Source organism: Martes martes (genome assembly GCF_963455335.1).
Source record: "Martes martes genome assembly, chromosome: 3".
In the NCBI taxonomy this organism is placed as follows: domain Eukaryota; kingdom Metazoa; phylum Chordata; class Mammalia; order Carnivora; family Mustelidae; genus Martes; species Martes martes.
Window position 1 is genome coordinate 119,105,328 of NC_137890.1, and position 15,877 is coordinate 119,121,204.

General features: G+C 38.6%; 1 protein-coding gene across 1 annotated transcript in view; it reads left to right on the forward strand.

Annotated features, from left to right (window-relative positions):
• FRZB (frizzled related protein) overlaps nt 1-7,487 on the forward strand; it is a 32,829-nt gene extending 25,342 nt beyond the window's left edge. The window contains exons 4-6 of the mRNA XM_080799115.1: nt 2,290-2,494; nt 2,885-2,948; nt 6,244-7,487. Coding sequence (XP_080655241.1) covers nt 2,290-2,494; nt 2,885-2,948; nt 6,244-6,360 — 386 coding nt within the window. The 3' untranslated portion in view covers nt 6,361-7,487. The remainder of the gene's footprint in view (nt 1-2,289; nt 2,495-2,884; nt 2,949-6,243) is intronic.
• Nucleotides 7,488-15,877: the final 8,390 nt, after the last annotated feature.

The window sequence follows — 15,877 nt, forward strand, 5'->3', positions numbered from 1 at the left end:
TATTTCAAGGAAATTTAGTTGACTTTGTATTTATTTTACTTCTCTTATTATCAATTTTTACTTTATCTCATTTTCTTAGAGCTGTGGCAGTTGGTCCTGCTATTTTGGTTAAAAGTTAAAATATGAGTGGTTACAAGTCTGAGTGAACATTATAATGTAAAATCGAATACAAGTCACAATCAGTGGGAAGGAGATCATTTCTTCCTCATAGCCAAACAATAACCAGGTTGCCCATAGTTGAAAGGTTTCCATGGGTCTGTAGCCGCTACTTAAAGCTTCTTTTGGGGGGGAAGGCAAGCACTCAAATGATTAAGTAGAAGGAAGAATTCTGAAAGGAAAATGCAATTTAAATTTTAAAATATGTTGACTTTTATCACCAGTGTTTGCCTGTGTCTAATGAGAAAACAAAGTGGGGGTGGGAGTAAATGATAATTCAGACAACCTCTGCTTCATTCAGATTAATTCAGTAAAAGCTCTTGAGCTTTAACCAAATACTTGAATAATAAAGTAAGTCTTGTAGAGAGGTATTTATTTTGGAGTGGGTACATGTGCTAAAAATTTCTAATGAAAATAGTAGACACACTGGGTAAATAAATCATTAGTTAGAGAACATTTGCACAGTTTGCTAATCTCTAAGAGTTGATGGAGGCTCTGAAGCACATTTACATAAACCAGGACACAAAAAAATGTCTGCGAGCCAGGCTTGTCAATTTATCATCTGAATCTCCCAAACGCCATTTCAAAAGGGCAATCTTATTTTTTTGTTAAAATATAGACGCGAGAACACGAAGAAAGGATTCCTTTCCTTTCAAGTTAACACCAAGCAGGGACAGCTGGGTAGTTCTATTTCGTTCACGGTAGTCCTCATACTTTCTCCAGAAATTGAAATACCTGTGGAGCAAAAATGAGGTTTTGTCCTAAAGATTTTAGAATCAGCAACTTAATTTCTCTCATCCATATGCCCTACCAGTGGAACGTTGAACATTTCTGTGTGAAGTCGGGGCATTGATAGGAGGAATGGCTTATTGCTGGCTTTATGTTTTCGTGGATTACTTTTTTCCATTCCCTGTAGTCCAAAAGACCTTAAAATCTGTGGGAAGGAACTTAGAGGAAAGTGGTTTGCAGAGATATGCCTGAGAGGCTTTCAGAAAGTGGATTCATTTAGATACATTTTGTCTTCCTCTCTGTAACATCCCTGAATATTGGACTAGATAGCTGGGCCAAAAGCCGCTGGCTTCTTGCTAATTGACATTTTTACTTCTTTGCAGGCCTTTTCAAAGCCCTCCTTAAAAGAGGGGGGTGGGGTGGGGAAGACAAGCTCATTTATCAGAAGAAGGAATCTAAAACATTTGGCTTTTCCAGAGGACAGAATATACAGATTAGAAGCAGAAACGTACTTTGTAGATTCTGAGTCAAATACTTTGACTTTGCAGCTGAGCTGGTTACTTTAAGGGGGTTCATCTTTATACTGAGAAGTGCAGGTGGCTTTTGTGAGCTACACTGGGTGTCAGGATTTCCGTTGAGTGAGGTACATCATGCGATGAACTTAGTAGACCATGTTCCATAGCTCATGAAGGGAGGGAATATCGGGGGGTCTGACTTCAAAATACATGGAGGAAACAGGATCTCATGGTAGCAAGTTTTTATTCAAGAAGAAAATGTAGTATACCTACAGGAGAACATAAAAGATAATCTGTACTGAAACGAAGGAGAAAGGAGCTGGTGTCTGAACAGTCCCTAAGATGAGCAAGGCGGAGAGGTCGCAGAAGCAGCTGGGGAACACTGTAGAACAGGACATTAAAACACTGAAGAGGCCCCAACTCTTTAGAAAATCCATTAATACATCTGATAGAAAGAAACAAAACATATCAAATACCAGTTCTTTACATAGAGTGAAATTAATATAAATTCCTGTTGGCAGCAACTCAAAGCACGTATGTACACATTCAAAATAAAATTTTGGAGGAAAATCACATCAGAGTCACTCAACCTTTGATTATCTAAGTGGATTTCTCACAATGAAATACATGCACACACCTATGCCTACACACACATACACACACACACACACACACACACACAAATACATATGTGTACATGAATTGGAAAGGGATCAGGGCTGAAGAGTAAAGGGGCAGGTGTGTTATGTAGTGTGTCATTCACTACCATCTAAGGCAAAAAAATCTGGTCAACATTTATGAATTAACTAGAAAGGAGCCTACCTGTCTTTTTTGATTAGGGATTATTGTGTATCATATTACCACATCAGCTTTATTTTCTTTTATCCAGTCATTCGGGCTAAAGTTAAAGAAGTAAAGACCAAGTGCCATGACGTGACTGTTGTAGTTGAGGTGAAGGAGATTCTAAAGGCTTCTCTGGTAAACATTCCAAGGGACACCATTAACCTTTATACCAGCTCTGGCTGCCTATGTCCTCCACTTAATGTTAACGAGGAGTATATCATCATGGGCTATGAAGATGAAGAACGCTCCAGGTAATTCACTCCCTAAGGATTCAGAATAATTGCTGTGCTTCTCCTTTCTTTTATCCTATGCATTTCTCTAGACCTCTTACTCTGGGATTCTTACCTGGGGCTCTGTCTACCTTCTAGGTAGATAGGCTTTAGTTGGGTCCCTCAATATAATGTTTCGGATAGAAAAGTGTATGTGTGCAATTTGTGGGTGTGCATTTCTCTGGGGAGAGTGGTCATAACATCATTTCTTCTTAAGGGAGTCCATGACTCCCAGATTGTTAAGAATTACTGCTCTAAAACTTGGCTGTCCTACTCTAGAATAAATAGTAAATCTTTCTTGACAATGATTCCTTGTGTTTTTCAAGAATACATTTTAATTTTCAAAAATGGTTGCTTCTTTAAAAAATACAGATTACTGTTGGTGGAGGGTTCTATTGCTGAGAAATGGAAGGATCGACTTGGTAAAAAAGTTAAGGTAAGCCTGTATTTTATGTTCAAAGTGATACATAAAAATAAAAGTAGAAAAATAGTTATTTGTCATTTACATGAAAGAGTTGCCCTTAAGAGCATGAGAAATACTTAAAGTTGAGACGTATGTGTCTGTGTGTGTCTGTCTCTCTGTCTGAGTCTGGGTCTCAAATTCTGAGGATGGAGTTTGTTTTTTAATGTCAATTTAATTTAAGGAGTGAATTCTTTGTAACGTATCAGAGATTTAGCTATAATAAATCTTCTCACAATGAGAAATCTGACTATGGTTAGTCTAGTCCTGGTTGGGTGGCTCCACATTATCCTTAGGGCTCCAGGATCCTCCTTGCTTCCTGTTCTGCCATTTTTAAGGGAACTGCTTCCATGCTCATATTCACCTGGAGGTCACAAGATGGCTGCCCACTGCCAGCATCACACCTATATTTCAGAGAGAAAAAAGGGGAGGTAGAAAGGGCTTTCCAAGTGTCCCATCTGGCAATTTATACTTAGGTTTTAGTCTCCCTTCCATCCCTACCTATAAGAGAAGATGGCAAGTGTCATTTTTTAGCTGGACATATTGCTTCCTTGAACAAATTGCAGTTCTGTGAGTCAAAGAACAAGGGGATAATAAATGATGGGCAGGAAGCTACCAATGTTGTCTCAATTCATAGACACCAATTCCTCTGTACAAGCTGTAGCCACATTCATCTGTATGTAAGAGATCTGACCAAATCAGTCTTTATAGCAGTAATGGAGGTGTATTTTTAAGCCAATGATTCTTAGATTCTGGAAATGATGTGTTTTGAGAAATCGCAGTAAATTATTAAAGAAAGTTAGAAGGTTTCATTTCTTCTTACTATACTAAGCAAATCTGTCTCAAAGAAAGGAATGTATGCATAGAATGGCAAAGAATTGAAAAGTGTGTGTGTGTGTGTGTGTGTGTAGTAGGCAGGGAGGGAGAAAGAAAGAGTGGGAATTGTACCAAACATAATACATCCCCTTCCTTCTGTGAGTCTGAAGGCTTGGGAAACATTTACAGGGTAAGTTAAACACCCCTGGGCAGTTTATCTTATACATCTGGCACTTGACACAGCAGACACATTTGAGTTTAAGTGACCTACAAAAATGTAAAGGGCATTATTTTTCAGGGAGAAACTACCCTTTGGTAAGTTCTTTTTTTCGCCCAGTATATTTGTCAAAAGTGAGATGTATTTAAAGTTCAGACTTGTGGGAATTCTCCATTTGTATCTCTTTTCAGCTACTTTGGTGTTTATTAAAAAAATGGCTCTTTTTCAGGAAGTTGGAATCTCTTACTGTCCTTTTAATTTGGTTTTCTGCTTGCTAATGCAGAACAGGAATTTGTCCTAAATTCCTGTACCAGTTGGAAGAGCTTTCAACATCCCTGCTGCAAAAGCATGTAACGAGGCTTTCTGCTTCTCTTTTGGTATACCCAAACAGCGACCATCATGTAAAGACCCAGGACACATGGCTGGTTTATCCTATTTCTTACGCAAACATATTTTCCATTGCTTTCTACAGGGGACTCACAGAGTTACTGTGAAATCCTTATATTTTCAGTCTGGATTTAAACATTCTAAAGGGAAGAATTAAACCAAAATGTGAACAATTTTTAATTCATATGCAGATACTCATGGCTAAATATCTTGGGTAGAAAGTCTCTTTTGTCTAGAATTATTGAGATTCTTACTTTAGTTTTTCTGTCAATATGAGAATGTGAAAAAGAGTTTTAGGGAGGATACCATTTTTTTTTTTTTTCCAAATAAGAGTTGCCCTTTTCAGCTGATTTCTTTTTCTTTTTTGCTCAGTGACTAGAATAAGAATTTAATAAAGACCTTCTTATGGTTTTGCCATACAAATTGTTGGTTACCTAAGTTTCTGGTGTAGCAGGATGTTCAAATCAAAATATTTGGTCTGCCTTGGGGAGCTGAGAATCAGACTATTTTTTAATATGAAAAACAGTAAGATTGTGTAATAAAGTAGGCTAGAATGAAGAATTATTTGTAGTAAATGAAAAATGATAATTTATTATGTACTAAGCCCTTTATATATTATTTGTTAAACTTCAGAACAGTCTTATAAGTATGCTCTATTAATTTCAATGTGTTAATGATAAAAATGAGGTTTAATAAGTTCAAGAAACTTTCCACAGTAACTGGTGGAAGTAGAATTTGAATTTGGGCCCTCTGACCTTAGCTCCTTGCTGCTCAATGTGGTCTCTGCACCAGCAACACTGGCATCACGGGGAAGCTTTCTATGTATGAAAATTTTGGGCCCCATCCCAGACCTACCAGATGACAATCTATAATTTTAACAGTATCTCCAGGTTATTTCTATATTTATCAAAATTTGAAAAGTACTAGTGTAGTCCTTATTCACTACCTGTAATACCCAAAATATAACTTCCTTTTAATTTATTATTTTACATGTAGACCCTCTTGGCATTGTTAATATGGAATATTAGTGAACTTGATTATGGGTATTAGAAACATTGTGAATGTCTGCTTTGTACAACTTTGAGTGTAGACCCTCATCTGTTGTGATTGTTGCACTTGATAGAAATTACTGGGAAATACATTTTTTTAAAAGATTTTATTTACTTATTTGACAGAGATCACAAGTAGGCAGAGAAGCAGGCAGAGAGTGAGAGGAGGAAGCAGGCTCCTCGCTGAGCAGAGAGCCCGATGTGGGGCTTGATCCCAGGACCCCGGGATCATGACCTGAGCCGAAGGCAGGGGCTTAACCCACTAAACCACCCAGGTTCCCCTTGGAAATACATTTTTAAGAGATCCCACTTGCCCCCCAAATTTCCATTTTTTTCACTGCTTAAATCACGTATGTCTTAAAAGGCTAAGTCCTGACGTATCGTCAGAGAAAATGAAAAATAGCCCTTCAAAGTCTGAGTGTCTTCCATTCATTGCCAGACTTATGTATATTACCTCCAGAAATACCCACAGGTTTGGATAGATACTTGTGTCACCATTTGACATGGAAATTTTAAGTTTAAGGAGTGATATGAAAACATGGCTGACATATTCTAGGTGGCCAATTTTGTGCTTTTTATGGTCAGAGAATTGTGTCCATATAGCATCATCTGATAACAAAATTTTATACTCTTTTATGATCAGAGAATTATGTCTGTATAGCATCTCAGGAAAACAAAATTTTATACTTTTGGAAAATGCTTTTGTGATCTGACTTTGTGGTCTTATTAAATTGTTAGAATAATAGAAATGATAACCCTGGCGATATGTGCCTGTGACCGTTTAATGTTTTAATTTTCACAGCGCTGGGATATGAAGCTCCGTCATCTTGGACTGAATAAAAGTGATTCTAGCCATAGTGATTCCACTCAGAGTCAGAAGTCTGGCAGGAACTCCAACCCCCGGCAAGCACGCAACTAAATCCTGAAATGCAGAAAGAACATCAGTGGACTTCCTATTAAGACTTGCATTGCTGGACCAGCAAAGGAAAATTGCACTATTGCACGCCATATTCTATTTTTTACCACAAAAATCATGTGGTAACTGATATTACTTCTATTTTCTCTTGTTTTCTGTTTTTTTTTTCCCTCCCCCCACCTCTTTTTTTGTGGTCTGAGTGCAGATCCTTAAATATATGTATTCTGTTTCACTAATCCTGGGAAAACTGTTCTTTGCAATAATAATAAATTAAACATGTTGATACCAGGGCCTCTTTGCTGGAGTAAATGTTAATTTGCTGTTCTGCACCCAGATTGGGAATGCAATATTGGATGCAAAGAGAGCTTTCTGGTATCCATAGAAAGCTAGATATGCCGTAAAACAGTTTGCTTATCTAAATGCAGTTGCTTCATTTTCACATGCCTTTCGGGCATTCTCCTCACGCTTAAAAGTTCTGAATGTTTATAAAGGTAAAAAGGTAAAAAGTTTGAAATCAAATGCCACACAGGCCAGGCAATCAAGCACCAGGAAGCATTTATGAGGAAACGACACACAAGATAAATTATTTGCAAGATTGGCAGGAAGCAAAATAAATAGTTCTGGGAGCTGGGGAAAGAACATTTCGTTTTATTGAGAAACACCACTGAAACCAGTGGCTGTTGGGGTGTAAACAGTAGCATTTTTCTTTGGAAAATACATTTGGTTTGTTTATGAATATATTAATCAGCATTAGGAAAGTGAATTATAACTAGACATCTGCTGTTATCGGTGTAGCTCTGTTAAATTTGCTTCCCTTTAAATAAACTCACTGGTGTGTCTTTTCTTCCCCACCTTCTAAAATAAATCTTGACTTGCTGCGTTGACCAGGAAAAGAAAGTATGTATGCATGTGCACCGGGTGTTATTTTTGAAAGATACATAGCTCTATAAAATGCTGTAGTTTGCAGGATGGTAAAATGTGCAAGGGTGTGCCTGTGTGTATGTGCGTGTGTATGTGTGTGTGCACTCACACCCAAGCTGGATTGAAGTACAGGCCTGTACTTTATCACTTGGATTTGTGCTGTTTAATGCTCAGTAAAATATGCCTAATAAAAGGAATTCTGGTTGTCAGGAGAGCAGTTTTTCTGACTTTTGAACCACATGCACAATCTCACTCATCAAGCTGCAGTGTCCCCAGGGACCTTGGGGGAACAACTGATACTTTTCCTTCTTTCCTTCATCTAGCCAGGTTCTTCTCTTCAATTTACATATTTCATATTAGCAGAACCAAATTTCTAAGCTATGGCATGCTGAAAATAAAACATTTATGAAGCAAAATTGTGCTGTGCTTCCTTCTACCAGGGCAATCGTGCCAGAATTGAAATTCTTTCTGGAACAATCATTTCCCCAAATAGTAAATAATTCCTCTAAATTCTCCCTTTTGAAAGTAAGAGATCATCCTGACATTCTGGCTGATACTCAAGCCCCTGTAGTTTGGGAATCTCAGAAGAGTCGCCACTTTTGCCGCCCGTGAAGACTATGCTTTTTGAGCTGCCGAATGGTTGCTAGTGGGTAATTTGGCCACTTGCTCTTTGGGGTTTATTCTCAAATAGCCAGGGCAGGTGCATCTTTTTCTAGATGCTGCTGTCATAGCCTTAAAAAGGTGAGTTTGGGGGCGCCTGGGTGGCTCAGTTGGTTAAGCGACTGCCTTCGGCTTGGGCTGTGAACCTGGAGTCCCAGGATAGAGTCCTCTCTACTTAGCAGGGAGTCTGCTTCTCCCTCTAACCCTCTCCCTTCTCATGCTCTCTCTCTCTCTCAAATAAGCAAATAAAATCTTTAAATTTTTTTTTTTTAGAAAAGGTGATTGTGGGTATCACAGGGTAGTCGTGAAGTGGCACAAGGGAAGACCCGCATCTTGGGATTTCTCATTGTGATGTTGATGCCTCAACTTGAGCTTCAAGGATTCAGAAATGGAAAGTCATGCTTCTTCAATGTTCTATTTCTCTCATGTGTTTTTCATGTTCACTATGGGCAGAAGGGCAAGAATGGACCGAAGGAGGTTGAAAAGAATTGGTTTCTCAGATCCACGAAATGTCATCATCTCTTCCAAAGCGTAGTAAGGAAGACATTTTTTTTTTAGAGAGAGAGAGTGAGAGAGAATGGGGGAGGGACTGAGGCAGAGGGAGAATCTTAAGCAGGCTCCATGCCCAGGGTGGAGCTGGACGGGGGCGGCGGACTGATCTCACGCCCCTGAGATCACGACTTGAGCCAAAATCAAGAGTCGGTTGCTTAACCAACTGAGCCACCTAGGGACCTCCCCCATAGTAAGAGGAATTTTAAATGGTGAAATACTCTGATGTACAATGGAAGACATAGACGTGTCCAGGCCCTGCAGTATTTTTTTCAGGGTTGAGAGATAGCTATGGTGGTGGTAATAATTAGTTTCTGTGTAGAGATGTGACATAGTTTATACTCAGAACATATACAATTGTATTTATAAACAAAAGAACACTCCATTTTTGGATTCACCTGTGTTCTCTGCCACCTTCCCTTTAGTGATCTCTACTGGCAATGCTCAATTTTGCTCATTCTATGTGAAGCTCTGTCAGCAAACTTTCCAATAATATGAGGTCTGTGAATTGTGGTGTTGGTAATGTGCTCCTGGTATTTCGCTACGATAGTTGCAATATCTTCATTAATAAATTATGTACAGGCCTCTCTTGGGAGATAACTTGATTTTCATCATGATGGTCATGTTTCTAATCAGACTGCAAAATCGTTTCTACTCTCCAATTGCCATAATACACATACATCTTACTCGTGCCTCTCCACGGGCTTTTCTGACAGGTACTAATTTTCAAAGCCACTAAAAATTTAATATATATGCACCCTTGTGGGTAACCTTGAGATCTAAAGAGTTAATTTAAAATTTCTTTGAGCAATTTTGTTCACCTTCAGGGTTTTAATTTCCCCAGCCCAAATAACAACACCAAAATGTTAGGTGCATGTTGAATAGACTGGCACAAATTAAAATAACAGCAAATTTGGATTCTCTGCACAGGTATGTGAGTATTTTACTGTGTCACATATAGAGTGTAATCTGATTCGGTGCCATATGTTGCACTGAGCATTTGGGGGTGGGGTGGGACAAATGCATGGCTTTCCACATCTGTTCTGTATTAAGAAGACAAATACAAAAATTACAATCACTGTGAGTAAATAGCACTACTTATTGCCTTCTGCAAGAAATTACTTGCTATTATTTTTTCAACAAGTTAAAATGACAAATAAGTATTTCAAGCTTGGTGTTTATTCAGACTGGGAGCTTTAATATTTAGATAATATAAGCATTCAAAAGATGGTAAAAATGAGGTAGAGCAGAGATTTCTCATACTATTTCTGAAATCCAACTGATAGAATTTTTGAACATGGTTCCCAGCTGTATTAATAACAAAAAATGGTAGAGTCAGACCTTTTTTAAGTTATCTCTTTGGGTAATAATACCTAACAGTGGCTAGAGCTTTATAAAAAACACCTGTATTTGTGTTACCTCCTGTAATCCTTGAAAGTCTGTGAAGTAGGTATTATTTCTATTTTACAGATGAAGAAATCAAGGCCTTAGAAACTTGGAGTTTTGTAAGTAGCAGAGCTGGGCCTCAGGTGCTTTTATTTTTATTTCCCAAGTTATATGTTTTCCACCCCTGTAAATGCTGATAAAAAGATCAATGCATCTTGACATTTTAAAAAAGCATAGTATCAGGCATGGAGTGGGCTACTCAAATTTTTTTCTTAAACTGAGGTCTACTGACTGCATGCCAGAAAGTGTATATGATATAGTTCCATTCTAATCCCAAGTACTGTTGTTTTTATTTTTCAGTTTTCCTTGCCTACAAAATTAAAGTTTCAATGGAATGATTCTTATAGAGGAGGAGAAGGTAAATAAACAATTAAAGTGATTCTTTTGGTATTAACAGTTTGATTTGTTTTGGCATTAATGGTTTAAAGATATGGGATTCTCTGTAGAAAAAATGGTATTTTCCTTCTGAGTTTCCATCTTCCCTTGAATTTGGAGAGAAGTATGGAGTTCATAGTATTTAACAATGTTAGGAGGAAAGTTGAAATTCAAAGTTGATTGTTTACTGGTTGCCACAAATAAAACCAGACTGCCTACGTTCTACTGGGAACTCTTTGTTTCTCACTCTCAGATCTTCCCTTAAGCCCTCCCACCACCGGCATCTTCCACAGGCAAGAAAGAATACTATTCTATATGACCTAATTCCTCCTGCTTTTCTTTCATTAAATATTTTCTTAATGACAGGGATTCAACACATTGAAAGACAACTAAAGCTGTTTTTTTGGGGGGGGTGGATAAAATGCAACCATTATTTGTGGTTCTATTCTGAATGGTGGGTGCTGAGAACTCGAAGAGCTATGAAGAAGGATAGGGTGTGCTCAGGGAAGCTTGTCTAGTCCAAAAGGAAAGGATGCGTGGACTGTGGAGGCTAAATCAGAAATGAAAGCAAATGTAGAAAAGAACTTCCCACTAATCTCAAGGCCATGGAGGGGAATGACCCCTCTTGGTAGTGCTGGGGCTGCCCTTCCAAATAGCCAGACCACCCTCCACACACACTACACATCATGAAATGGGACTGAATGGGCTGTAGGGTTGGGTCTTAGGAAAATTTGGGGCATCAGCAAGGGTAGGTTGAATTATACATGAAGTTTAGGATAGTTCTGAGATGGTAAATAGTCTATGAAACAGAGAACAAAGTATTTCTTGTCTATACTGGATGACAAATAAAGCTAATAAAGTTGATCTGGTTCATTCATTTTGTTTCTACATTATTTTGGTGATTCTGGTTGGGGGGGATCAAGGTTTCTCTGAGATAAGATCCCTATACTAGTATTAAGAAGAGAATTTGAGGTAAATACTTCTGACTCAACTAGACAAAAGGATAGATGAATGTAAACAAAATCTCTACTGCAGAACTCTTTCCCTGTGACTTATAAGTCAAGTGATCTATCAGAGCTTTAAAAAGAAGCATGGAGTTCAGAAATATTATACCTATGAAGACTGCATTGTCCTGTCTGTGAACATTCATCTCTTTCCCTCTTGTTCGTTCTCCCCTATTCTGCTTCTCCTCATATTGTTCTGCTCATTAAATCAAATACAGGGCTGGAAGAAGTATATGCAGAATTGTTAGAAAGTCAAGTATGAAACAAATAGAAGAGATTGACATTCTTTAAGCCCTTTGATCAATATCCCTGAAGCTCATCTAAATTTCTTTCAAATCCCTAGTTCAGGCAGTCTTGTCTTCAGCTTCTCTTACATACCCAATACCAATAGCCCGAAACTACAGGGCCTGCACGCCTTCCTTAGAAACATTCACTCATTCAAAACAGTCTCCTTAACCCACCTTGAAAAGAGCTTTGAAGTTAGGGCACCTGGATTCAAATTCTTGCTTTGCAACTTACTGGTTGTTTAGCCTGCTCTCCAAGTTCTAAGATCAGGTGAGTGGAGCTGGGCAGAGCCTGCTGAGCAGTGCCCGGAACATGGTAGGTGTTTAATAAATACCGGAATTATTCCACCTTTTATTCTTGAGTTCTCTCTCTAAGGTCCACAGTTCTCAAACAGTGCCCCACTGAGTGCTTACCCAGGCAAGAAGAAAAAGTGGCTTCCAAGAGATCTTACACGCTGCCCTGTTCTTGCTCCACCATCTTCAAGATGCCAAACTAAAAAAATTCCCTTCGTTCATCCTCAGGTTGAAGACTGAAATCCTCTTTCTTTTCTTCTTCCTAAGCTGATGTGCTTAGAAGTAGCAGGGTCAGGAGACAGGAAGAATACTCATTCCATTAAGGTAAGATTCTGAAAAAAAACCACATAATACTCAATTCTACAAAAACTTATACAATTGATAAAAATGTGTTTTCTTCCAAATATGATTTATCTTGGAAATCAAAAAACCAAGACTCTTCTCTAACCACTTTTAAATACAGAGAATGGTAAACTTATGGGAAGCTTAACAGCTTTATGTTGGCTATCGCTATGGGGATATCAACTTCCAGATTGATTCACTTAACCTGCCAGCTTTGGAAGTGGGTTTTTATGCTTTGCTGTTATTCATTGTAAGTAATAGATTATTTCACATAAAAGAACAAAACAAGTAAGCCAATATTTTTTTAATGTTATTGGTAAAATTTTGGTCCCCAAGAACCGTTATTGTTCATTGTTTAGGTGAGCAAGAAGACATCTCTTGCAATGATATGTGTTCTCAATATGAGCTAAATTTTGTCAGAGGAGCTTCTTGGTGTTTTTCATTTCCTAGAGAGTTCCAGAAGTACTAAAATTATATCGAGACAAAGTGTTTATGTTTCAAAAGTGCAGGCTCTGCATTCCAGGCTGCACACTATGGGTTCTCAAAACAGAGGCGGCTTTAACTGAAACTGGGGATAAGGATAACTCCTAAGGGCTCGGATGAGTACATATTGGAAAAATAGAAGATAACCTATCAGCCAGCTGTAAAAGGGAACAACCTGATTCTAGGGGTTGGCACACCTTTCTGTAAAGGGTTGCATAGTAAATACTTAACGTTTAGTAGAGCCTCTGTTGCAAGCTCTGCCCTTGAGGCTTAGAAGCAGGTATTGATAATACATACATGAGTGAACATGATGGTGTTCTAATAAAATTTTATTTACAAAAACAGGAGGTAGGGGCACCTGGGTGGCTCAGTGGATTAAAGCCTCTGCCTTCGGCTCAGGTCATGATGCCAGGGTCCTGGGATCAAGCCCCGCATCAGGCTCTCTGCTCAGCGGGGAGCCTGCTTCCTCCTCTCTCTCTCTCTGCCTGCCTCTCTGCCTACTTGTGATCTCTGTCAAATAAATAAATAAAATCTTAAAAAAAAAACAAAAACCAGGAGGTAGGTTGCTTTTGGCCTTTGGGCTATAGTTTGCCTACCTTTGTGGGTCATCTAATCAAATGTTCACTAACTAGTTTGAATGATTTGATCACTTTCTGGACTTAGTGAAATAGTTTTGGTGGCATAGAGACTTAATTACTGAGAAAGGTTAGGTTTGTGCTTAAATAGGACTTTGCCTAGCATTTTGCCATTAGAGAGTGAATCTATTGGGTAGAACACTGTTCTCTTCAGGAATAAAATGCAAGGGCTTGGGAAATATATCAAATTACCATTTTATTTTTATCAATTAAGTAATTAGGACCAAAAAAGGCCCTAGAAGTTGCAGGAGAATACATGGTACCTGGCCTAGGGAATAGAGGAGTAAAAAAAGCCGGAAAAGGGAGATGTCAGTTGCCCCCTTTAAGCAATTAGTCAGAGGACTCATTTGACCACCCAGTAATATTTTGTTGTTTCCCTGCAAAGGCACAATCGTTAGGATGATCCACCAGGGAAAATTCATATGTAATACAAGATGGTAGAACCTACAAAAGAAATAAGACAAAAGGTAATTCTTTTAAAAGTCCTTCAAACTGCTGATCTCATTTCTCTCTTGCCTCCCCTCCCATTCATTCTAGTTTGGTGTATTGAAAAGTGTTCCTACTGCTAATTATCCCCTCTTTTTAAAGCTGGCATGCCTCTAGTAATGAAAAACTATAAATATGGTTGGTAGTTGTCATTTTAAAAAACGTTATTTACTCTTTGCTATTTCCTTAACATTTCCATTTAAGTTGCTAAACTAAAAGAGAGAGAGAGAAAGAAAGAAGGAAAGAAGGAAAGAAAAAGAAAAAAAGATACTAGGAAGGGTTGCCCATGCATTAAAAACCCTGTTGTGTGTTTAACCCACTCACCATAAGCTTGATTTACAACTGCTTTCCCTGCCTGATGAATCCCACATGCCCCATAATTTAAACATCTTAATGTGCCTCTCACTGGAGTCCCTTTTTATTTGAATGTAAATTGATTCTGAAACTGCTCCCAGTCAGAAGTTTGTGTTTGAAATACTGTAGCTTAGAGTCTAATATGGTCATACTAAGGTTCAATCTGCAAGGTATAGGAATGAGGTTAAATTGCTGGAATAATTAACCTACCTCAGGTTCATTTAACCATCAAATATACGCTCCAGCTCACTGTTGAACCTGCCGTAAATAAATAAATGGCAGAGATCCTGAGCCATTCAACAAATAGACTGCAGTTTGTTCGTATAAATACAAAAGAACCTTGAGTTCCTTTCTGGATTTGTGAGTTTATTCTTTTTTTGAGGACTTTTAGGGATTTTCTTTCTTTTTTTAAAATTTATTTGACAGAGAGACAGCGAGAGAGGGAACACAAGCAGGGAGAGTGGGGGAGGAAGAAACAGGCTCCCTGCCTGCTGGAGCCCAATGCAGGGCTCTATCCCAAGACCCTGGAATCATGACCTGAGCAGAAGGCAGCCACTTAAGGACTGAGCCACCCAGGTGCCCTGGATGCAAGAGAGCAAACCCACTAATTTTTATCTAGTCCAGTTAAAAGCAGGTAAAATCTGTGTATGACAGTGGCTTCTCTATCACCTACCTCATTCAAAAAGAGTATTCTGAAGGACATTTAATGATATCCTTTAGTAGATAATTCTGGAATTTAATAATTCCTACTATTGACAAGTTTCACTGCAGGTTTTAGCACAAGAAAATGTCAAATTACATGAAATATGTAGTGATAATTGTAAACGTCGTACTTTTTAAAAGTGCTTGTTCAACACCTTACACTTAAATAGCTAGATCAGTAAGTATTTTGAACTTAGGTTGGATATTCTTTTAATAAGTCTTGGTAACATTTCAAGTCCTCCTGTTCTCCTTTAAGCTCAGGACGGGATGTGTTAGCTCCAATTATGCCTGGATTCAGATGTTAGGCGTCCTTGGAGACAAACCACAGGCTCTTGACCTGATCCCCTTCTCAGAGCCACAGCCTGGAGAGTGGAAAAACGTCTTGTGTGATGAGGCCGCTGACCAAAGAACAACAACAATGACAACAACAAAACATGAATAAATGAGGCAGTGGGAACACAAATGTATCCAAAGATAGGCTTGAGTCTGGAAAATGTCCAGAGTTCCACTGAGCAAGCTAATACACTGACCCTGGTCTAGTGTCAAACAGTCAGAAGCTGTGTTGAAGCACAGATCTTCCTCTAAAACACAGAGGATGGTGATTTTTGACCCAGGGAGCCAACCTCTTGGACAACTGCTTTTCTTTCTTTCCTTCTTTTTTTTGTCTCAGGAAATTAGCTGTGGTCTTAAAAATTCCTGAGGCTTGGAACAGATAGAAAGGGCATAACAATTGTTTCCTCTGCACCAGGAATCGTGCCATACTGTAAACTTCTTCTTAGAATGGGCTTAGAAAGGGAAGGAAAACAAGCCCGCTTTAATAACATGCAAACTTAAATTGTAAAATAGCTCTTTACATTTACCTGGCACAGTTCATCTTAAAAGACACTTTGTCACTTACTCATTCAAGGGCAAAGTTTTACTGAGTGCTACTGTGCCAGATGCTATGTTTGGTGGTGGGCATTCTCTCATGGTGCCTGCCCCATTG